The sequence below is a fragment of the Mastacembelus armatus genome, chromosome 9 (genome assembly GCF_900324485.2).
Source record: "Mastacembelus armatus chromosome 9, fMasArm1.2, whole genome shotgun sequence".
Taxonomy (NCBI): domain Eukaryota; kingdom Metazoa; phylum Chordata; class Actinopteri; order Synbranchiformes; family Mastacembelidae; genus Mastacembelus; species Mastacembelus armatus.
Genome location: NC_046641.1, coordinates 11,743,248 through 11,767,966, shown reverse-complemented (window position 1 = coordinate 11,767,966; position 24,719 = coordinate 11,743,248). Strand labels below are relative to the sequence as shown.

Here is a 24,719-nt window from a genome sequence, read left to right as displayed (position 1 = left end):
TCTCACATCTGCGGAAGAGAGAGCAAGTGATATGGCAGAGGAAAGGGTGTCAGAGAGACAGAAGTGTGTGTATGCGCATATGCACGAACACACACCAAGTCAGAGTGATGAGAATTGGTGCCAGCTGATGATGTAACCTTTTCCATCCCCCTCTCTTTTGTTCTCCTCTTCCTCTGGCTGCTGTACAACAAGCCTCTAGCCACTGTCTTCTACACTGTAATTTACCGTCACTTACGACGAAGCACCAGAATCAACTGACCTCGTTTTCACCCCTTCACCTTTTTACCTCAGCAGAATTAAAGTGAAGTCAAGCTTGCGTCTTAGGGAGTGTGTGTGTTAGAAAGATCAAAAAGAGAGCAGGCAGATACAGAAGAATAAAAAAGGACAAGAGTGAGACTGAAAGAGATCAACAAAGAGCTGCTGTGCAGACCAGAGAATGATGTCAGTCGAATACGTCAGCTCCAGTCTAAAAACTGGAACTCTCTATGTGCACTAGCTCCAGCCCAGTAAATTCAACACTAATGTTAAAAAGCCCGTCTGCTGCTACTAACCTGTCGGCTCAGCACTGGAAGCCCAGGCTAATTTAATTAGCTACTACACTTACTGGGCACACAGTAAGAGGGTCAGAGCACCCTTAAGAGTGGACACATAAAGTACCCTAGCCGTTCTCTCTGACACACAAACACATACAATATGACTTACCTCTGAGAGAAAGGTCTGTGCTGACTTCTGTGCTCCTACATGCAGCAGGTATTCATACACATACAGAGCTAACCTGCACAGAAAAACACAGTAGGAAAGCATGGGTCAGTTTGTTCAGCAATTAGTAAAAAAAAAAAAAACTGGTTAAATGTACAGTATTCATTCATTCTTCCATTCATCCATTCATTTCTATGTCTGAACGTCTTTGAGTGTCAAGTCGCTCTCATATATGTTTATGGACCATCTCCATCTTACTTTGGGGCCAGAAAATTTAGGCCCTAAGACAATTATGCTTCCTACTCCATATTTAAGATAGAGCCAAACCTAACATTCTTTCAGGATCATAGAAAAATAAAGATACGAACTGTAGATACGAACTGCCAAGCAGCTCTAGAATCCAATGTGTGGTGATGTGTGAGGGTGTCACAGACTGTAATAAATCTCATGAGAAACTGAAAGACACACACCGGCATAATAAGAAATTCACTCAGTGCCATTCTAAATCTGAAAAGCCAGATCTCTGAAGAACAAACAATACTACAATAAGAGCACACTTGGTGGGACCACAGTGTGGGACACGTCACCCTGGTACCCTGTGCTCTCCATGGACTTCCTCCCATGCCTTTGATCACAGTTAGAATTAATTAAAGTCTTGATTTGTTAAACAATTCTCCTCTTTGTGTGTCCGTGCTAGTACCCACTTAGAGAAGGAGGTAGGGTAATGATCTACACAGGAGATCAATAGTACATCACAATGACTCTGAATAGCACCCCGCGAGAACAAAGTGTGACATACATGTTGGGAGTTTATGCTTGAAAAACCTGGATAAATGATTAGTAATGTACCAAAATATTTGATCTGTTTTCTGTTGATCACCTAACTGATTGAATGAGCAGTTGTGTCAGCTATACATACTAATACAACATGCACACATAAAACCAGCATAAACCCAGTCAAGCTTTGATCTGGAGCTCGATGTGTCTCTGTGTGTACAAGTGTAGGATCATGTATTGTCAGGTGTGAAATATGGTCATACTGGAACACTAAACTGTCCTAGACCCCCCCCAAAAAGGTGCTACAAGAACTACTGCAGCCTATCCAGACTCCTTCAATATCGAGGTAAAAATAAACTCCCCAGACAGCCGTGTCTGCCTGTCTGAAGATGATGGACTGCACACCTTTCTGCTCTGCACACAGGTATGCCGTGTCTTCGGCCCAGCCACCCTCCCTCTCGCTTCATCCCCCTTCTCCATTTCCATCTTTCTTTGCCATCACTTTCATCCTCATTCTCCCCTCTTCCTCCTCCTCTTTCACTGAGCCTTTTCTCTCTTGCTTGCGCTGCTTTCCTCTTGCACTCTTTTTGGTAAGAGGCCATGTTTGTTTAATACTGAAAGGATGAAGGGAATCTTTTCTTCTCTATCCTTCTCTCCCTCTTTTCATCCCTTTCCCTTCTCTGATTCCCTCTTAGCCAGGCTATGTTTAACCAAAGAGACGGCGACAGAACATTTCACAGGGACAAGGTTAACGTTACAATGTGAGGCTTGACAAAACTCTTGACACCTCGACAACTTAACATGAATAAAAGATGTGCCCTTTTTTTTTTTCAAAGCACTGTACAATTCTGAACATTTCTAGGAACAAACTTGTTCAGTCGCTGTATTCTGCATTGTTTTTCTGTCGACCTGTCTAAATCTGTCACTCTCCGCTATGAACCCTAATGTCGGCTACAGCAGCGTCAGTATAGAACAACTTATTAATACTGAAAGATCTCATGTATCTGGGATGAATACATTCACAGTGATGACAATAAGCCTGGCAGCTGCGTGACTGAATTCATTGTATCAGTAAGAATAAATAAAGAAATGAAAGCTTGTGTTCAGCATGCACTGGCCTGTATCCAGTTTCTGTCTACTATCACACAGAAATACAGCCTTGCCTGAGAGACGGAGAGGTTTGACCTATGATTGATCTCGCAGGAGAAGATGTGACCTGTGGCCTCAATGTAGAAAAAAGGGTCAAAGAAAGTGTGGAAATAGAGGAGGGGCGGACGGATGAGGGCAGCAGTGGAGAGAAAGGAGAAAAACATTACAGGGTATCAGAGGTAAAGGGGTAATGCAAGTTTTAGAGAATAGACAAAAGGAAATGAAATATAAAGGATGTCCTTATTCATTCACTGCTGATGACCTTAAACACAATATGCATTGATGCAAAAATGCACACATAAATCAGACTTTCACCACACCTCTACCTCCCTCCCTCCTATCTCCTTTTATTTAACACACCCCAACAACAGGCGGAATTAAAACAGGACTGAGACGCAGACAGCAAAGCAGCAGATGGAGGCTCTCTGTTAGCATTCAATATCTATTGAACTTTAACTCAAAACTACTAATTTTCTCAAAGACGAGTGAAAGGCTTTGAAAACACTAAACCCCCGCTCACACTGCTTTCTCATTGTTCAGTTACCACTTGTTCAGCCGAGCCTCGCGCTGATAAAAAGCACCCAGCTATGTGGAAGTCAGCTGACTGACAGAGTCAAAATACTGAGAGGAGATAAGGCTGGAGGATTAGAGGACGAGGGGATGTTCAAGGTTAAGAATCCTCTAAATTTGACATATTAAAGTGAAAGCATTACAAAGACGCACTCATCATTAAATAAACTGTCACTTTAAATAATCTCTGCATTAGAGTTTTAGGTAAAAGTTCTCAAAGCGAGGCAGTCAATGCATTAATAATAGTTTCTGACTCCACATTAGTCCATTTCCCATTAAAGCTCTTTTGGTGTTTGCCCTTGCTGTCAGACATACACCAGAAAATTTAGTACATTTTTTCTTTTTTATTTCCGAGCTGTCTACCCTGGCAATTTGTGTTGTAAATAAGAGCCACTTTACATTAATCAAAGCTGCAACCAGGATGATTGAAGAGATCAGGTGCCTCCCACTTTGCTTGGTCTTCCTACTAAACCATGTGTCATGTGAGGAAGTGTTGGTGAGTGGGTGCAACTGAAGAAGGTGAGGCAGTGAAGCGGGGGGGGGCTTTGAGATCTACGCCTGACCCCTTTGTCCTTCAGCTTTAAGTGGTTTTGTCTTCTGTGAGTCACATTTAATTAAATTCATATTTAGAGCAGACCCCACTCTCTGGCTGCTCCTGTAAACCTGCACAAGATGAACCAGCCATGAAGCCTGAAGAGTCAGAAACTGAACACAGCTTAATGAAGGCGGCGAGCAGAAACAGCCACCGGCTCCTCTTCCTCTTCTACCTGTTACTGAGCCACATTGAGAAGAGTATCAACCTCTTTTCCCAGGATCAGCATTTAGGAAGGACCAGTAGATCACTGCTAATCAATTTACTGCCATGGTGATCAAAGTCTGGGGAGCTTAAAATCACAACAGACAACAGCATTAGTGATTGGTTTTGCCATGTATAGATTAGCTCCAGATTATTTCATCCTTGTTAGGGATGAAATGGAAAAGTGATTATACTTCTGATCTGAATCGGCATGTTAATCGGCATGTTTACAATACTTGCTAGTCTGCTGACACATACAGTGTTTAACCAGGAACATCAGTTCAAATGTTAGGATATATATGTGGGGAAAAGTAATAAAATCCTATACACATGTTGTGCCACTGAAAACGCCAAAAAAGCAATTCCTGTTCCAACAGTATGTTAGGTAATATTTAGGGAGTCACAAATTTTCTTTCGTAGCTGCACATATTTTTCAGATAAAGCTGCACCTACAGATATTTTTTTCTCTAAAAACTACTTTTTTGTCTGCCTCAATACAGAACTACATCAGAGACTGTGTTTGTCTTATCGCCTCTGAGTAAGAAGCTATAAATTTACCTTCTTTGCCCAAATTAAATTGTAGCATTGGGTGTGGGCAGTGGTAGGAAATCATCTCTACCCACAGGAAACGATGAATAAATGTCTCCTATAGTCGTGAGAAAGCGATGTGGTCAGAGAAAGATGTCTTGTCCCTTTGTTCTCTGTATGTGATGATCAGAGGATTTAAGCTGCACAGTGATGAGTACGCTTTGTGCAGTTTAGTCAAGTCAAATGAAATGAGTTCTGGGTATTTAAACCTGCCACTTCAAGGTTGAATAACTGTCACATTCTCAACTTATGAAGTTCACATGATCAAACAGGTTAGAAATCAGTGGCTTATTTTCACCACCAATAGATACAGATTAGCATTTAGCATTTGCATTAATTTGAAGTCATGTTTCTTGCCACCTGATGAAACAGCTCCTTTTAGCTCACTCTCGTACCCACTTAGGCCTATTACACGCCTTTCAGTGACGTGAGCTACACTCACAATGGTGTTTAATCCGGATGGGGCAACAGGTCGTCTGGTCTCGTAACCTCGGTTTAATGGTTCAAACTTTGCTCTAGCAAAATGGCATTTCTCATAGGGTTGGAAATATTAATAAATGTTATTGACAAAGATTTAAATCTATTTAAATCACTACCTGAGTTGCCTACAAGAGAGTGGGAATAAAGAGAGGGTACTGCATGACAGGGAAAAACAAAATTAAGTTCTGTGCAGTGGTTTAGAAATTATACATATTACTTGACAGTTTCAAAGTGTGTTATATTTTGATTTACTGAAATGAACAATAGTGTACGATGCATTATATGTTTCTATTTTGGTTCAAATTAACAAGTGATTTCTGAAACCTATAACTTGATAGACAAATGAATAAAAGAAAAAAACTAAAACTAAAAAAACTAAACAAAAAAATATACAGTCAGAGACTGAAATATAGCCCCCTCTCCATCTCCATCCTGGAAAAAAAATATTGCTGGGGTGACAGGAGCAGAGCAGAAAGAGATGAAAGGTTCTGGTAAAGAGAGCAGAGTAAAGACAGGGGATTAGAAAGAGAGAAAAAAAAGGCAGATGGGGAGGATGGAGGTGATGGGTGCTAGCGAATGAGTCCCAAGATGAATACTCGTGAGATCTGTAAACTTTCATATTCTAATGCTGAGGACTCTCACTGAGCAGTGTCTCCGTTAGCCAGGCACCCTGCTGTGACCTCCTTCTGCAAATTAACACAAAACCCTGCAACAAAAACAGCTAGGCTAAAGTAGACTCGATTCCAAGCCTTCTCTAAGAGAAAAAGCAAATGACTGCACGCTGTGCTGAAAACAAAACCTACAGAAAGGACCAGATTAAAGATACGCAAGCCTACTATATCTATTGCAATGGATATCATTATATTTTTATAAATGAATTCCAACGAGTTCTGTGTGAGAGGTAATAACAATAGAAAAGTAATCCTAGATTGAACTGTGAAGTTGAAATACTGTAATTATCTCCTGGATATGCTTACCTACTACAAAAGACTAAATTACCATCTTAAATCTCTGCTGTGTGTTCACAGAAAAGAATAATGTTAGTAAAAGTGACACTGTGAAGTATCTACTGAGAGCTATAGTGTCTTTGAAGCACTTTGCTTTCAAGCAAATTGAACACTTTACAGAATAATAAAGCAATAAGGAGAAATAATGTAACTCCCTCAAATTTCTCATAGATGAAATATAGTAACACCTTACAATAAATTAAAACAGCACGAAGCTCCTGTTAGTAAAATCACAATGTTTAGCTACAGCACCGTTTTTAATACTATGCTTTCGTTTTAACTGACCATCATTCAGTCAGTGTTGATGAGGATCAACTTGTGTTTCATGTTGTCATAGTGGGACAGCAGTAACCTCATGTAAAAAGGCAGAATACCGTGCAAAATGTTAAAACGTTCATCAGCTTTATTAGAGGTTAATCGTGATTATAGATGTCTTTAAGTGCAGATAGAATATAAAAAGTCTGACACTGGCCAATATTGGTATCAATATTTGCCAGTTTTTAAAAATCCAAAAACAATGTAGGTAACTATCTATTTTTTATCTAACCTGTTGTTATTGGTTCCTTATAAATATAAAAAGTATATAAAATAAATATAATAAATCTAAAAAGTATATAAATATAAATATAAAAAGTCTGACACTGGCCAATATTGGTATCAATATTTGCCAGTTTTTAATAATCCAAAAACAATGTAGGTAACTATCTATTTTTTATCTAACCTGTTGTTATTGGTTCCTTTTTGTTACTTACCCTGACTGCACTTCTCTCTCATAATACAGAGCTGCAGACTTCAAGAGGAACACGAAACAAAGACACCTGTTTTTGACTCTGAGGTAGGATCATCAATTTTATTATTATCTTCAATAACATGCCAAGGCTACAGTGAAGCTAAAGAATCTCAAATTAAGTCCCACCTAAAGGACCACCATCAAAAGAGCTCCACCAGTGGATGAGAAGAGTGTTGGTAGGTTTGGGTTTTGACAACTCTGGCGAGGATAGAGAAGGACCCAGCCATAAAGGGTAGCACTGCGATGAAGCTGCTGCCCCTGCTGAGGACAGCCCTGTGTGTGACAGCCAAACACTTTCCCTGATTAATCAAGCCTAGCAGCAGGGCTTTATGTGCCATTAAGAGTCTTGCTAAATGACTTCACTTCATTCATTAAAGTGGAGCATCCTCTACGGGTAGAGCAGCTCTGCTTGCCAGACAGACAGACAGACAAATGAAAGCTGGGAGAGAGATGGTGGTGGGGCAGCGATGAGGGTGGCAGGGGCATTGAGGCAAGATAAACAACGACAAATATAGACCCATTACAATGCTGAATTATTCATCTTGTACGAAGGGCTTCAGGAAAACAACAGAGGCAGGAAAAAAAAAAACAACAAAAAAAAAAAAAAACAATGGCCTAAACAACCATGAGGATTGAGCCTTTATACAGAGTACAGCATCTTCAAAAGAGGTCTATTTATGAACACACCTTGTCTGGGAAAAGTATAGTGACCAGATCACAGCCAAATCACTTTATTTGGAAAATCAGTTTCCAGCGGACTAATCTCATATGCATTTTCATTGTGCAACAGTATAGTTTTAATGAATCTGTGCAAGCGAACTGAACAGATAGGTGCAAGTGAATTAATTGTTTGAAAGCACTGCAAACTGTTTGTTTGAGCTATTCTTTTAACTCCTCTGCAAGCACACACATACACAATATGTGCAGAAATATGTGCAACAAAGCCAAGAAACAAAAAGAAATACATTGATGATACTGAGGGAAGGACAATGGGCAATTTACCAGTCAACAGAGAGATAAAGACAGTGATGGAAAGAAAGATAAAAAAATAAAGATTAGCAGCAACAAGAGAAGTAGAAGGTATAGAGAGGATGAAAAAGAGTGAGGAGAGAGAAGTAGATGGGGACAGAAAGAAAGACAGATGTGGAGAGAGGGAGAGAATAAATGATTAATGAAAGGAGCTGGGAAGAGCAACAAGGGGAGGTCAGGACGGTGCAGAAGAGGAGTGATGCTGCAGCCTGGGAGTAAAGCTGAAAAGGACAACATTATGAACACGCCTGCTGCTGTCATGCACCTTAATCCAGGAGGATCTCTGAGGGAGATTGAGCTGGTATTAGGCTTTAAGACGCATCCCTTTAACACTAGATTTGCACAAGTGGAACAGACCCTGACTTCAAAACATTTCAAGGCAAAATTTTAGCCAGTAAATACATTTCTCTCATTTTGATTTATAAAGATAAACACTAGTTGGTCATTATGCTTCTAAAAGGTTCGGTGTTCATTGACACAACAGAATGCATTTATAGCACAAGGCAGCTATTGCACAAGCATCATAAGAAAGTCTGCACGTGTACTATATCATAATGTAGAGGAAAACAACTACCAACATAGAGATGATTTACTGTATTACTTAAATATTGTAAGACTGTACAAAGATTTCCATTAGACTCCTTCAACTCCTCAGTCAAATACATGCCTTCAATTAATCCCCGACCGGTGGTGTGCTGTGGCTCTATCACTGGCTACTTGCTGATGCATTTCTAATTGGTATTTTTGCTGATGGTCACAAGTTAAATCTATATTCTCCATTACCCTTCCATGGAATCCCATGGGGTCTGTCTAATGGCTCCTACTAAAGGCAGAGCACTTGAATAGAGATATTCATATAAAGTATATTCTCTCAGATGCTGACTGGCTTCCGCGTAGACTTCAGCTGCAGGTCCGGTGCATAATTTAAAGTTGGGAGGAGCAGTGAAAAAGTTCTCTCCAGCTTTGAAGATTAACAAAACACGTGTCATAATCCTACATGGAAGCAGACCTGAGGAGAGACACTCACAGTCAAATAAACTGTGTTTTATCTGCTCATGTTCTCTGTTTTGTCTCCACTGAGATGGTCTCACATGCTGCCTTGCTGAGCAAATGTTTGTCCTAGCCTTTATCCCTCTCACTTCCACAACACATAGTAAAGCCCTTAGTGGAGCTTTGGCTGGGTGACAGGCCTGAACGCTCCAGCACCAACTTGGCAAAGAGCAGCGTAGCCTGTGCTGGCTAAGGACAGCCGGGTTGAACTGAGCTGGTCGACTTCAGAAGTGTGTGAGCAGTTGACCAGCAGCACATATAAAATCTCTATGACAATACGCAGGTGGCTGATAAAATGCAGTCACGTGATTTAAAGGTACTTGAGGGACAATGATGTTGACATGCAGCATTGTACTGTATGTTCCGCAATCATCTGAATAAAAAAAAAAATTAAGAGAAAACGTTTCTTATATTTGTCACATAACAAGGAGCTGTAACTGAATGTGCAGCTGTAAAAAGTGAAGCTGATCTCACTTCTCTCCTCCTACAAAGAAAGGAATTTGCCAGTAGAGAAAGGTGAAATGTCATGCGTAAAAGCATAAGTTAAAAGAATGAAGCTCATATCCTGACAGAGAGGAAGAGTCCCGTGTTCTTTGGCCCACCTCACTGTAAACCTTGTGTTTACCTTTCATTAACTGGTCCCAGAATCCTCTCCTCCCCCTCCCCACCCTTGAGATAGCCCAGTACAAGGTTCAAATAAATGAAATAAAATGGCTAGTTGACAAATATTAAAACAACAAAAAATATGCTTGAGTTAGAAGCTGGGTGCTCAGAAAAAAAAAAAGTTTATTTTGTGTTTATTTATATTAATACAGTGTATGTAGGTATTTTATCAATTTTTCCTCTGTAATATGCATGTACAGGTGAAGGCTTATAATTGCTTATTTGATCATATAGTGATACCTTAACTACTCTGTTAAACAACTATAATGCACTACAATGCTGCAGAATATGGACCAGTATTGAATGTTCTGTTTGGATCCTAAATGACAAAGAATAATGTGTGAGAAAAAAAATCTCATAAATATATATATATATATATACATACATACACACACACACATATATATATATACATACATACATACATTATATATATATATATATATATATATATATATATATATATACGCTCAAATTTGTAGTAGAAGTAAAAATTGTAGTAACCAAGGCTCCTTGGTTAACAGGACTAAAACAGATAACAGTGAATTTATCAAGACACTGTGACTGCAGGTCCAACTGCAGCAAACCTCCACCCTGTCTTGTAAGGACACAGCCTTATCTGCTTTGGGTGCAGACTATTACAGAGCTGCCAAAATTATCTTCAGTATCAATTAATGTGCGACTTATTTACTTTTAAAAACATGCAATTCCTAATTTAAATGCTGTAACTAGGCAATTCATTTAGTGCTTAATCAATAAGTCAATAAATTATTTTACTATACTGTCAATCAGCTAATGAATTTATAACTAACCATTTCAGCTCTGTTCATTAGATACAGTCCAACAATTTATTCTACTCATAGCCGACATGACTGTTCGCATCAATTGGATTTTTTTCTGTTATAGATCATATTCCTACTTCATGTCACTGAAATGTTTGCAGTCAAATAAAACTGTGAGGTCAATGATGGCATACGAATATTGATAAATTTATCCTTTTTCCTTTGTGTTTGGCTGTGAGTTCAGTGGGTGGTATGAAACAGAGAACATTGACTGAATCCTGGCAGGATACACTCCCCCCTTTTGCATCTTGGAAACAGCAAATTAGTGCAGCTGCAATTAAGACGTGAACAGACAATACAATAAAAAGGAAGGACCCCCCCTCCCCTCCCCCCGCCCCCACCAACACATGCACAATCAGACAACATGGAACAGTTCTTGTTCTGTCAGCAGTGCAGAGACTCTACTGTCTCACAGTGCAGACAACAATGCCAAGGGCTGAGATAACAGGAAGTGCCAGCTTATCGGAAAAAAAAAAAAGAAAAATGAGAGCGCTGGTGAGAGAGGATGATGAGCAAGCTCGCTGTTTACCAACACTTAACGAGCAAAAATCCACTTCTGCCATTTCTATAAAAATATGTCATTTACACGTTGGCTTCAACCATTAAGATTTTTCTACAAGTAAAATTTGTTTGCAGAACATGTAAAGTGGATAAATCAAATAAAAGTGCAGGCAAATCCATCACTTTCTTAATTTGAGTTCCATTTCATTGGCTTTGATTTGTTTAGATTGAGTCACCTCTCGTGGGGAGTTTGTTTAATTTCACAGCTGAAAGAACACCAATGATTTTTAGGAGTGTTTTCCTTGTTCAACTTTCTCTACAAGCTATTACAGTAAATCTTGAATGCAATGTAGCCATAAAGCCCAGAATATCAAACTGCTGTTTACAGAGAGGACTTAGAGTTTGATGACAACATTTAGTGATCATACAAGGTTAATTACTGTATTCTTTCAAAGTCTATTTTTACAGTTTCTTAGGAACAGGGACCTTTAATGGATTATAAGTACGCAGGCTTCAATGTAACAAAAAATTCCCAGCTCAGTAACAATTCACTTTGCAGTTCAATAGCACTCATTTCAATTCAATAACTCTGTGTTGTCGTCATAGTTAATAAATGCCGTATATCAATATATATATATATATATATATATCTCAATGGGTTGTAAAATAATGAGAAATTCCTTTCAAAATTCCCCAGATCCTAGTTAAATGTCTTTAAAGTTCTTGTTTTTTCTGACCAACAATCCAAAATTAGAGATTAATTATTTATTAATTCATTACTATGATTTTAAATAAAACCTCTCTCTTCAACACCTCTCTACCTCTCTAACTTTGAATCAGGGAAAATTGCATATGAATATGTGGGCCCTTTAAAAAGAAAATACACACACACACACACACACACACACACACACACACACACACACACACACAAACACAAAATTAGCTCTTCACTAAACCCAGCCTCCATTTTGTTTCTGTTGCTTCAAGCTTTACATTTCTGCACAGATCATTATGTAGTTACAGTGGTAAAAGTGGCAGATTTCCCACTAGAAGCTGTGGTAAGACAGGTAGACACAAACAAGCTTCCACATAACTACATGGTGTGAGACGAGACTCAAAATCACACAAGTCAGAGCCACAATCATGTCGCTGTGCACAAATTTATTTTCTAGTCGAATGAGTTATTTTAACTTGACCATCTTTCTTTTTATCCAGTTAGCTTAGTTTGTGGAACATGGGACTCAATCTCAGGGTTATGGGTTTGAACCCCACATTGGGCAACAAATCTGTAATAGCTGGTCCAGAGCCTGGGTGAAAAAGGGGGAGGGTTGAGTGTTGTGCTAGCAAGCTGTCCCCATAAAATGCCCCACTGCTACAGAAATGATGAGTATCTCTTCTGCTGCTATTTACACTGTGAGTGAGTTGGACTGTGCTCACAGCAGTGGAGAGATCTCATCAGCACAGGAGGAACTAAGACTAAGATCTTTCTTCCTCTGTTACACACTCATGCAACAGGGCTAGGGTGTTTTCCTTGCTGCAATCCCTTGCACTGTGCCTCGCCAACGCCTCCCTGTCTTACAATAGCATGCAGGACCTGGAATGTGACAGCCTGGGATGTGCTCCTCTCCCACCAGGTCCACCATCCATGCAGCAGCACGCCGTCATTGTTCAGCTCACACAACACAACATTCCACAATCAGCAGCAACTCTAACAAAATCCAGAGGGAGAAGGAGACGACTCGGAGGACTCCATTGCACTAATCTTATAAGATTAGAATTCCTTTCTATGGGGCTCTATTCTTTTGAACAACAAAGCTTCGAGAGGAGATAAAAAAAACTGATACAGATGAAGGCAATCTAGAGCAATTTGGGGAGAATGTGAGGGCTATTAAGGCCTGCACAGAGGCTCTGGAGGAAGTATAAATAAATGACTAACTATTCAGGGAAATAAATCTTGCTGCAACATGAGGCTGTATAAATTAGCAGTAAAATGTACGCACCAAGATGTCTGTGAATAAATAACACCATTTAATAACAAGAAAAATAACACTCAACACAGAAAACTTGTACTAGTTGTATACATTTCAGCACTAGAGCCCAAAGTTGCCCTGCTCCTGCACCGACACTCATTTATCATTCCTGCTTCTCTATGGTATGACATTAAGTAGACCTTAAAAAGTCAAGAACTCTATGTCAGCGATTTAAATCCTAAACGAGAGGATATACTGCCGTGCATTGAGAGGGGAGAAAATGTCATTGTGGACTTTATAAGGATCAGTGGACAGACAACCTGTATGTGGTCATGTAAGGATGGTACATTTATGGAGAATTACAGTGAAGAACTCTGTGGCTTAACTTGACACAACAGACAAGAGGCAACTAAAAGGAATACAGAAACAAAACTGAAAGCTGTGCAGAAAGAAGGCACAGTAAGAAAAATGTGTGTGTGTGTGTGTGTATGTGTGTATATGTGTGTGCAGGAGAGAGAGGGATACAGAATGAATGAGAGAGTGTCTGAAGCAGTTCCTAAGCCTGGCCGTCACGCATGCTTAACCTTGCGCTAGCGCCTGTGCAGTGCAGCTTGCATATCAATGATGGAGGAATATCAGCAGAGAGGCCTCTAACCAACCTCCACTATGCTCGACAGGCAGGGGAGGCAGAGCAGCATCTGCAGTTACACTATGACACGTACAAAAGCAATGCAAGTTACACTGCTGAGCAGCTGTCATACAGTAAAGTCAATCTGACACAGCACACACACTTTGATAAAAACTAGGGAAAGATGATAAGTATACATGTCTGGACAGGTGGAATAAATAAACAGGGATGCTACCTTAATTTCTGTTTTATATTGGGCTTCAAATATAAAAATAATAGTGAGCTCAGCCTGTAGACGGTAAGTGTTGATTGTACCAACAACATTTACTTTCAAGGCTCTCAGGTTAAAGGAAGTGCTTTGAGAGGGAGTGTCCCTGCTGGGCTGTGGTTTGGAGCAAAGCTGTGCATATCTGGTGTCACCAAGGGCAACAAAAAAAACTGTCCTGACAAAACCACAAGTGCGACCAGCAACACCATGAACAAAACCTGACAGCATGGGTTGTACTTTCCAATCATGGTCAGCAAAGCATAGTATGAATTGCACCTCCACCTCCAACCCTCCGCTCCATGTCTCATACTCATCCACAGTGCACTGATCTGAATCCTCCACTCCCCAAATGTCAGTATCTCAATCCCAAAGACAAACCTGATACACAGAAGAGGAGAGGAGAGGAGAGGAGAGGAGAGGAGAGGAGAGGAGAGGAGAGGAGAGGAGAGGAGAGGAGAGGAGAGGAGAGGAGAGGAGAGGAGAGGAGAGAAAGATATGACGTGATGGCGTGTTTCTAATTAAAACAGAAGCATTCAGGGACACCCATAGGGTCCTAAGGGACCGGCACCGGGTGATAAACTCACTCATCCATACCCTCCGTCTTTTGGAGTGGAGTGATAAAAGACTTTCAGGATGCTGTGCCCTCTCCTCCTCTCTTCTCCTTCTTTCACACATGCTATCTGATGCAGACGGAGGCCTTTCTGTCACGTCAATCCTTCCCAAGGACCCCAAGGTGTCCTGTGAGGGTGCCTTCTACAGGGTCCTGTCTGCTGATTGACATGTCACCCCTTTTTTGCCTGCGTCGATCAGAGGCTGTCCCCCTCGTTACGTGGCCCCCACCCCCTGCTTCCCCGCCTCACACAGCTCAATGAGAGGCCGCTGCTTTGATAGCAGTTCGGTGGCAAGTTTCATCTCTGGCAGCAGGGATAAGAGAGAGACTAGGAGGGATGCCAGCAGATAAAAGAGAACTTTTAACAGCCTCTATGTGTTGAGCAGGTTAAAAAGTGTTTTCTATCAGAGCCTTGTCAAACTGTCATCACCAGTTTCGTTTGAACACAGCTCTATAAACCCAGCAAAAAGGAAAACATATCACAGCCCCATTTCTTCTTTGGTTTTCTTATAATCCCAGATTGATGCTAATCTAAAAGGCTGTGAGGATTAAATACACTGGCAGCAGTTTTAAGTCGATGTCTTAAGTCGATATCTTTCACTGCCCGTCAGCGTTGGTGAAAGACAACAATAAAGAGTGGTGACAGCTCTCTGTGTTCTCATAGTTGTTCACAAGCATCCCGTGAGAGCTGGAGAGGCTATTAGCTGTGTAATGATCACTGGATGTTTTAGTTTACATTCACACAGGCAGTGTGACAAGTTGATTTTGAGGCATAAAACATATGGGCAAAGCGCTGTAAGCAGACAGCCCAGAGCGGCTGACAGACTTCTGTCACACAGCCGTTATGGAGCATTAGAACATAAGGTCCTTCAGGATATCACCTGACCTTGTCTGACCTAGACACAAAGACTCTTTTTTTTCATTTTTTTAGTTCAATCTACTTTTCATTTTTAAACTATTAACTGATGTTCAATTTTAAAGTTTTTTTCAACTATTTAAGTTTGATGTTCATTTTACATAGTCTACCCAGCAACATATGTTTACCCTCAGGCTACGTTCTTTTGTTCATGAACGTAACAGATGATCTTCTTTTCTCTGTCCTCTAATGAGTTCATCCCTGTCATTTCTCAAGGACACACAAATTTAGCAAACAAACAAAAAACTATTTGGTTACAGTCATCAGGTGTCAGCTGGCACAGACAAAATCAGATTCCCTGCACAGCTGACGCAAGGCCATCATGAGTGTTTGTGTGTGTGTGTGTGTGTGTCTGTGAGCTGTTGCTGTATTTATATTGTACTTCTCCTGTAATGCGACTCACCGTCAGAGCCAGAGTGGCAGCCTGAATTGCTTCTGTAGCATAAACACTCCCAGCATGCATTGCTTGCCTCAGTCTACGCAATGCCGCATTGGCAGCCTCCTGGCAGAATTCTGAGGTGCCTCGGTTCAGAAGTACGTGTGTGTGTGTGTGTGTGTGTGTGTGTGTGTGTACAATAATGATCCTTACAACACCAGATTGATGGCTGCTATCTGAACTACAAACACAAATGACAAAGTTGGACTTTTCACAGGTGTGAGTTACAGTGCTTATTATTATGAGATCTGAAAAAAATGAACAAATAAAGCTTCTGCTTTCTTATAAGTAGTCCACAAAAACAGATATGTGGTCTATGTCTGCCAGAGCAAAAGGAATGGAGAGAAGTGCAAAGACTTGCAAACATGTGTGTGTGTTTAGGCAGAGTTTGTTCCATGATTAACCACACACACAGAAAGGGGAAAAAAGGAATGCGTACTATGTGCTGCAATGCGAATCACTTAGGACCACAATCCCAGAACTATGTGGAATGTGTCCTCTAACTGCCAGTGACTTAAACCTACACTCGTTGAACAACTGCAGTACACAGTCAGTGGTCGTGTACTGTCACTCTGAATTAAAATCAAGCGCAGACCGTAACACAGGTACAGCTAGAGAGAGAGAAAAGAGACCTGAACAGTGCTGCTGTCTGAGCCCCAGAGAGAGTGTTCACTACACACAGTAGATGTAAAAACTGCTACCTGATTCCTAACATCCTCATACACACACACAGATATGGACTATAAGCATCAAGACATGTGTGCATCAGGTATTTATTGAAAAACCCTGAGTATGATGCTATAAAATATTACTTTTCTGATTTTGACTTGCAGCCACTCTTACGCAATTCACATCTTTGTAATCTTAATACAGGATCATTTCACTCAAGTCATATATTTCTTTTCTCTCTTATTTTTTTTCCCCTTCACTTACCAATTGTGATACATAAAGGCAAACCGATCTTTTAAAACAACATTTTTATTATTCATCTGTTTCTCTTTATCTCATATCCTCCTGTGAGATTAAATGAAGGAAATCAATAAGTGATAACAGATTTAGCCACAGATTCAGGATACCTCACGAGATGTATTTATCATATTTTGTGCAGTTAGCATTTGCTAAGAAAGTACCACATGAGTGAAAGGATGTACAACATGAAAAATGGGGCCTAACCCTGATGATTTAAAGAAACGTAAAAGTGGTATGGTGTATAATACAGAGCAGAAGGTTTACTAACATAGAAAATAGATAGTAATCTAAGAGTGTGGTCACACAGACTGTAAGTGTCCATAGAGTTTGTAATTAGAGACTTTTATAGACTATTTGGAAAATTTACAAAATGTGCCGGATTTTATGATCCTCCCAAAACAAGATTTTTATGACCCAATATTATATTTAATCTGCATGTACACAAATTGCAAAACCACCAGATAAACATTTGGAAATCTATGATATATTAACCACTGAAGAGGCAGAAAAGTATAGTTGTAAACTGTATATGCAGCATGGACATACCACACCAATCAGAAGCATACTGCGCGCACACACACACACACACACACACACACACAGACACACACACACAGTAGTGAGCAGAGCTGCATAGAGGTCAGATGCATTTAGAGCTCCTCTACGTCTACATGGGCGAGACACCAGAGTCCTGTGTCTGCGGGGGTCCATTCTGAGGTCAATACTACAACACTGTAAACTAATGATCCAGCAAATTCCCTCAGTCCTGCTCTCTCCCCTCCTCCTTCTTCTTTCCCTCAATCTGTTGTTGCCCTCTGGCTCTCCCACTCTCTGATCCCCTGCTGCGCTGCAGAAATAAGAAACAACTGAAGGCTCGGCAAAGCTGGGCCTGCTCTGCTTCTCTGATACACACTACTGATAAACAAGGCTGCTTGTTAGGAGACAAATGAAACTCGGCCCTGCTTGATTTTTGCCTTGCACTGTCTTTTCATCTGGTGTTTTCTTGCCACCCGGCCCTTTCTTTTGTCATGGCCTTGACAGTCATGCCCAATCAAACACTATTCTTGCCTCAAAGTCTACACAGATAACAAAATGATCTGCACCCACATGAAAATATAAATTAAATGTGAAACAAAACAGTGACATAATAAACACCTTAATCTAGACCAGCACCCAAAGACAATTGGCTCATGTGTGAATATTTTTGACAAAATGCTCTATTGAACAGAAATCACATGTATGTGGTTAAAAAAAAAAAAAAAGAAGACTTAGCACCAATAAAATCAAGGACTAGTTTCAGAAAGACAATCTTAGATTGGTTGGTCTCAATTTTGCTGAGACTTAAGAGCAAGTTAGACAGTTTATTAAAAACAAAAACAGACTTATTTTGAGCCTAAAAAGTTATCAGCCTTACACCCAGGCTTACATTTAACTACGACTGATGTTTCCATGGTAACAACCATTGACACTTGCAGACATGGCTGATATTCGGGGGTTTGGTGATAATGTGGGGCGAGCGGTGGGGAGGCAAAGGGTATTTCTTATGTACGATTAGATTCTTGTCCTGAAAATTTCCCGTAAAATATCCATGCTACATTTTTGCAAGAGATGTAGGGTTTCTGCTAAGTGAAGGGAGCTGATCAGTTCAATGCTTTTGTTCGGGTGGCAACATGCTTTAGGTCTTAATCTAAAAAAGTCTTAATTTTCTCAGAATTTATGACAAATAAGTCTTACTTATGGTAAAACCTCAAGAACAAAAAATAGCTTTGAGCAACAGATAAATTTAGTTACATATCTGAAGTTTGACTCTTAGTTAAAACTCAACCATAGTCAAAGTCTGTCTTTGTGAAACCAGTCCCAGAAAACAAAACCATGAATTAGTTTATTAATAAATAAGCTGCATTCATGGCAGAAACTAAAATTCATGAATAATGCAAAACTTATTTCATAATCTTAAGAAAATGTGAACTGAAGTTTCTTCATTAAAGGTGAACTAAGTTGCTTTTTGCAAACTGTCGGGTGGTGTCTGAAAACAGAATAAGTTAGCAGCTCTATTTTATCAACAGAAATACTTATCACATACATGCTTACACACACACACACAGACACACACACTTACATGTGCTCAAACAGAGTATCTTTCAGGCCTGAAGGAAGCTTTCCATCTCTGCCTCTGTCGGAGCGTGCGATAAGGCAGCGATAGAGCCACACTGTTCAGTCCTATCCTTTTCATATCGATTGGGGATAAAGAATGGGACTCAAGGGATGGAGCTGAACACTCAATCACACTGTTGACCAACATGAGTGAAATGGATTCGAAAGATACACAAAATGAGGAGCATTAGCTGAGAGTAAGTGTGAGATGATTAATCTTGTCTTTTATGGACATATTCCCAGGACTGCCACAGGTACCAACAAATAAAAGGTTGCATGAAAACCATGTGTAAGTGCTGTTCCTTTTCTTTATTCCTTCTACAGTTACATGAGACTGTAACTCCTATCAGTTGTAGAGGTTCTCATCGCAGAGTCAAAGGATAGTAAATGTTTTTTTGTTTGTTCACAATTGAATAAATATCATCAATATGCTCCTCGTTCCCAGCCGGTGCTGATCTATGATCCGTGCTCACTGACTGTCTGACCCTGAGCGCCCTGGTTTTCCTGGTTGAATGCACCTGGCCAGGGGCGCCAACTCTCAGAGCATCTGAATTGAGTGTTGATGTTTACAGAATTACAGCAGATATCATGTAAGAATAACAGGCTGCACAGATGACGTACCAAACTGCAATATTTTTTATAGCATTAATTCATAAAAACCTGAATGCATGTGGTACCATGTGGTTGGCTACTTCTATTAAAATGCTCATCACTGGCCTGTCAACATTAAAAACTATCTTCCACAATGTAAAAACCTCCTGTCTGATAAGAAAACAGACTTAGTCTCATTTCCTGCTCTCCTTTAGTGAACCCTATCAGAAAGTACAATGTTTAATGTCGAGCTTTTCCATCTCTGTCTGCTAAACAGAGATCAGTGAAGGCTACATCTCCCTCTATATGGCCAACTGTTTAAAAAAAAAAAAAAAAAAAAAAAAAGAGAAAGTCGGACCGACTGTCTCTGTCGCTCCAAATGTTGAGACAAGATAAGTGTCTGCGGTCACAAACCTCATCTGTTGTAGCGGTGACTGGACTCATGGAGCATGGCATTCAACGCAAGGCACACTGATCTATCTGAATAAGCGACACCTCGAAAACACACAGCGGTTTGCGAGCAGCCAAATGCGTTGGACTTTGTTGCCTCTTCCAAACGACAAACCACCGTAAATGTCTACTTTCGTTCCTCACGTCTACAAAACTGCGACATATGCTCGCACAGTCTGAACAGACACACACACACGTGTAAAACACAGACAAACCTGTGTAAAATCACGAATTATTATCGAAACAGCTCCAAAAAAAATGGACAACAAGCACAGAAATGCCAAGACACCACAAGAGAAGGATGTTGCTGGATTCAGCATAAAAAGCTGAAAATATGAGTGCAGCAGCGGTTGTGTGTTATATACCACCCTCCTTTGTCTAATAACAGTAAAAGCCCGCTGACAAAATGTCTAGCTTTCTACAAATAAATGAAACAGTCAACTTTCCAAGCCTTGCAGAGCGCTGAGCGGAGAGCCCCATGCCGCTGATTGTAGCGCCGTGTGCCCTCCCCTACCGCAGCTCGGTGTGTGACTGCCCCTGGCCGCTCATGAACTTCCCTCACAGCCGCGGTTTCCTCCCCCATAAATAAAACTTACTTTTCTCTGGCTTGGCTGTCGGACGGCACGTTGCTACTCTTGCCTTTGGCGTACATGCTTGCAGAGAGCTCCGATTGTCACGCACCTGTCAACCCATCACAACCTCCCTGGGCACAGCCCCGTCACCATGGTGACACAAGCAGCGTCGTCTCCCATTGGATGTCCCGCTGTTCAGGACCGCCCGCTCGCCATGGCAACCGCCAGTGAGTGACAGCAAAGTGGTCACGCCCATCACGGCTTAGCCCCACCCCCGTCTCTCTCTCTCTCTCTCTCTCTTACTGCTCTGTCTTTCCCTTTGCTTTCCCAGTCTGTCTGTCTTAAGTCGGTCTGTCCGTCAGCATCTCTTCTATCCCTCCCTGATTGGAAAGGCTCTCCTGACATGCAGACTGTCACACACACACACACACACACACACACACACACACACACACACACACACACACACACACACACACACACTCACTCCCTCCTTCTATTCTCCTCTCTCAGTGTAAGGGGGGGATTTGAAACCGTCCAACTAGGATTTTAAACAACTGGCTTTGGTTGTTCCTTTTATAGGCAATCACACCCTCTACCGACGCACATATAGCACACTGCGCAAACACCTCTCGCAAAAATGAACTGTTTTTGCATTGGTGTTTATTTACATAGGTGTCAAGCTATCCAAACTTGCATGGAGCAGAGCATGTTGGAAACATAGAGGAACTACAGATGGTCTGTGAACAACACACCCAGCATGCACAGGGAGGGTGTGCAGTGGGAAGATGTGGGCCAGTGAGGAGCCTTTGCTATACATACAGTACATGCTTGAAGCACTGCTCCTGTGCAGCTGCCACCAAGAGGAAATGTCGGAGAAAACCACTGATGCTTCAGTGTAAACGATGAATAACTGAAACTCATGGGTGTTTAATCTACAGCCAATAACCTCCAAAGGCCTCACAGACTGTATGAATGAATCATGGGAATGATGCTGTTTGGTGCATTTATAGTCTCACTTTACAAGAAGAAGAAGTCGTGATAGCTGTTTTTGTTTTTGGATATGCAGCAGGGAAGAAGTGCTATGTCATGCTGCTGTCCAGCCTGGCAGCTACCAGAGAGGAGGGTTCACTCCACTGTCATGATGTACTTATCACAAATCCACTGAGAGAAAGAACACAAGGGAAAAGAGAAGGGCCACAGCTTGGTGCCATTCGGGATGAAACAGAGAAAAAAAACAGCTGATTTCCAGACAGTAGTAAGCTCTGAAAAGACAGTGTGTGTGTGTGTGTGTGTGTGTGTGCGTGCGTGTGCGTGTGTGTGGCTGTGTGTGTGCGTGTGTGTGTGTGTGTTAAGGGCATAGCACAGGGGCAGCAGTGTTTATGCTTACGCAATGCTCCCGCGATGTGACCCAGTTGGAATGGATGCATGCTGCCTCATTCTCTCGCTCCCTCTCTCTCTATTCCTGCCTCCCCTCATGTGCAAAATGAACCCCCTTCCCCCTGAAGGGAGGCGGAGGTTCTATTTCAGACAAGCAGAACTTTTGGTTTTGGGATGAGTCCCTCAGGGTCCATCACCATGACAACCACTCACAGGCGATAACCACGTGTTCCAGAGGATAGAGGAGTAGGAGCAGGAGGATGAGGAGGAGGAGGAAGTGAGAAAGGACGAGGAAGGGAGAGAAAGAAAGTGAGAGGGAGAGACAGAGAGAGAGAGAGAGAGAGAGAGAGAGAGAGAAAACAAAGGTTAAAAGGTTATGTTAAGTAAAAATCAAATCAAATATAATCTGACAGGCTCACCTGTTTGTTACATTCGCAGACAGTTCAGGTAGGCTAATATGTAGCACAGTGTCCAATGTCATCATATCATATCATTGTCTGCCACTGAAAGTAAAGGACAGCTAAAAATGACAGCATGTAATAGGAAGGATGAAGGGAGATGCAGTGTGACACTGATCAATAGATAGATAGGTAGATAGATAGATAGATAGATAGATAGATAGATAGATAGATAGATAGATAGATAGATAGATAGATAGATAGATAGATAACAGGGGAGTAGTAAAGGGAGGAGATAAAGCTCATGGCACAGCCCACTCTGTGCTGAGTTGACCTCTGTTAACAACATGGTGCTCTGATCCTCACAGTGGTAATGAACAGTTTGCCTCTGCTGAATTCAGAGATTAACTTCTCTTGCCTCTTCTCTTTCGTGTCTCCTTAGTTTTTTCGTATCCCCTTATTCACTAATTTCCTGTCAGGCTATTTGTATTTAAAATTTTCATTACAACGATATTTAACATTATCTGTTGACAATAATAGCTATGCAAATATCAGTAAATATCACGAGTCCTTAAAGTACTTACTTTCCTTGGATACAATGTTGACAATGACTTCAAGCATTTGTCAAGCTGGAACAATAAACCTTCACTATTTTTAGTTTTACAAATGGGAGGATTTGCCGCTTTTCTTTGTTTCTCCTGGGTAATGTTAGAAACTGTAAATAATGGGCATAAAGGATATATTCTATTCTATTCTATTCTATGTAAAAATTCTTTCTACTCTCCTCCCATTTGTTTTCACTTTCTCACTATTTCAACTTCCTCTTACAGGAAGCTGCAGGTGGGAGCCTGGTGCAGTGACCTCTGTCGTACTCTGGAGGAGCCACAGTCTGAGCTCCACCTTCATTTATTCCCCTCCAAGGAAAGGAAACAGCACAGAAGTGGAATTAATGGTGTGAAACCTGTCTTTCTGACTGATAAACTGACTGACTGACTGATGGATTAGCAGGTTTTCTAACTGGCTGGCTACCTAGGAGGCAGGCTGGCAGAAGAGTGTAGATGTACTCCATCATGGGGTACTCAGCTCCTTTTCCCATTGACCCCAGTGTAATCTGTGAGCCTGTGGTGACAATCCAAACTAATCCCCAGCATGTTACACTCTATCACTGAAAAGCACAACTGCAGTCAGGAGAGCAAAGTATCTGATCCAAAGAAAGAGAGACAGAGAAAAATGAGCAGAATCCAGAAGGCACATATGATCCTATTCATTTTTCAAATGTTATTTCAGATTTGTCATTATTATTATTTTTTTTTAGAATTAGTTCTACCACTTCACAGTTTTTCTCCAGCTCGATCTGTGATTCACATGAATCATTTTCCTTGCTCTCTTATCTCATTAGCCTTGGTGCCTTAAAATTCCACAGACTGGAGTACCAAGTGATATAACAGGAGGTGGAACTGGAATGAAAAGATACACAGAAAAAGTTCTGGTTATTGTAGCTCTCTTTAGCAGTAAAAATACTGGCATATCCAGTGGTTGAAGTACTCACATCCTTCACTGCAGTAAAAGTCTAGCATTTAATACGTAATACCTCTGACCCTAAATGAAACCATCTGAGAAGTTTGGTAGAACCGCTACTGTTTCTTTTTGAGGACTCCAAGTAAAAAATATTGGAAATGACTAAAATGCATGTTTTTGGCTTAGCATGTTTTAAAACTTTGAAATGAAAGGTAAGCATTTGCAACAGCTGTCAGATATATGTAGTATATGAAGTAAAGCATCAGTAACTCAAATTTGCTAAGCACAATGGTTGTGTGTATGTCCTTGGTTACTCTCTGCCACTCATCATCTCATAAAAACACCTAATTTCCATGTCTTTTCCTTTTGTCTCTGTCTTTTTGTTTCTCCATCCATCCACCACATCCTTCTTCTCAGTTTTGCAGCACCAATCCCTCTGTCTGAGGTCATCTATTCCAGGCCGTCTAGCCAATGGACTTTCAATAACATGCAATGACTAGAGTCAAACTCTTTGTTTCTCCTCTTTATTTCTTTCTTTCAGTCGCACACATTCCCATACAATAGTCTGCACACGCATACAAAATGACAGATCTGCCCCTCTCCAGCTTTACAACAACTGCTTTGGTGTTTTGGCAAACAGCCATTGTTTACTGAGCCTGTGGATGGGCTATGTAATCGTATATTTCCACTGAGAGTGTCTGTTAGCAAGGACTCTAATTAGCAAACGATTAAGCTCCCACACAAAAGAGGTTCTTGAGATTAATTGCTGCTGAAGTTTACAAAAGCTTGTGGCTCAGTAAATAAGTTAGCATGAACAATAGTACACCTTGTCACACTTTGTTATTGTTTTCAGATGAGTAACTGCAAGTATTAACACTAAGGATATATCACCTCTCAACAGTGGCTGAGCAACGT

General features: G+C 40.9%; 1 protein-coding gene across 2 annotated transcripts in view; it reads right to left on the bottom strand.

The window, feature by feature from the left end:
• ssbp2a (single stranded DNA binding protein 2a) overlaps nt 1–20,674 on the bottom strand; it is a 45,954-nt gene extending 25,280 nt beyond the window's left edge. The window contains exons 1-2 of one of the 2 annotated variants that reach the window (XM_026321490.1): nt 20,533–20,674; nt 703–775 (exon numbers count right to left, since the gene is read on the bottom strand). In XM_026321490.1, the coding sequence (XP_026177275.1) occupies nt 703–775; nt 20,533–20,588 (129 nt within the window). In that variant the 5' untranslated portion in view covers nt 20,589–20,674. Of the gene's footprint in view, nt 1–702; nt 776–19,900; nt 20,395–20,532 lie in introns of those variants that run through there. The other variant, XM_026321491.2, reaches the window with a different exon arrangement.
• Between the last annotated feature and the right edge of the window lie 4,045 nt (nt 20,675–24,719).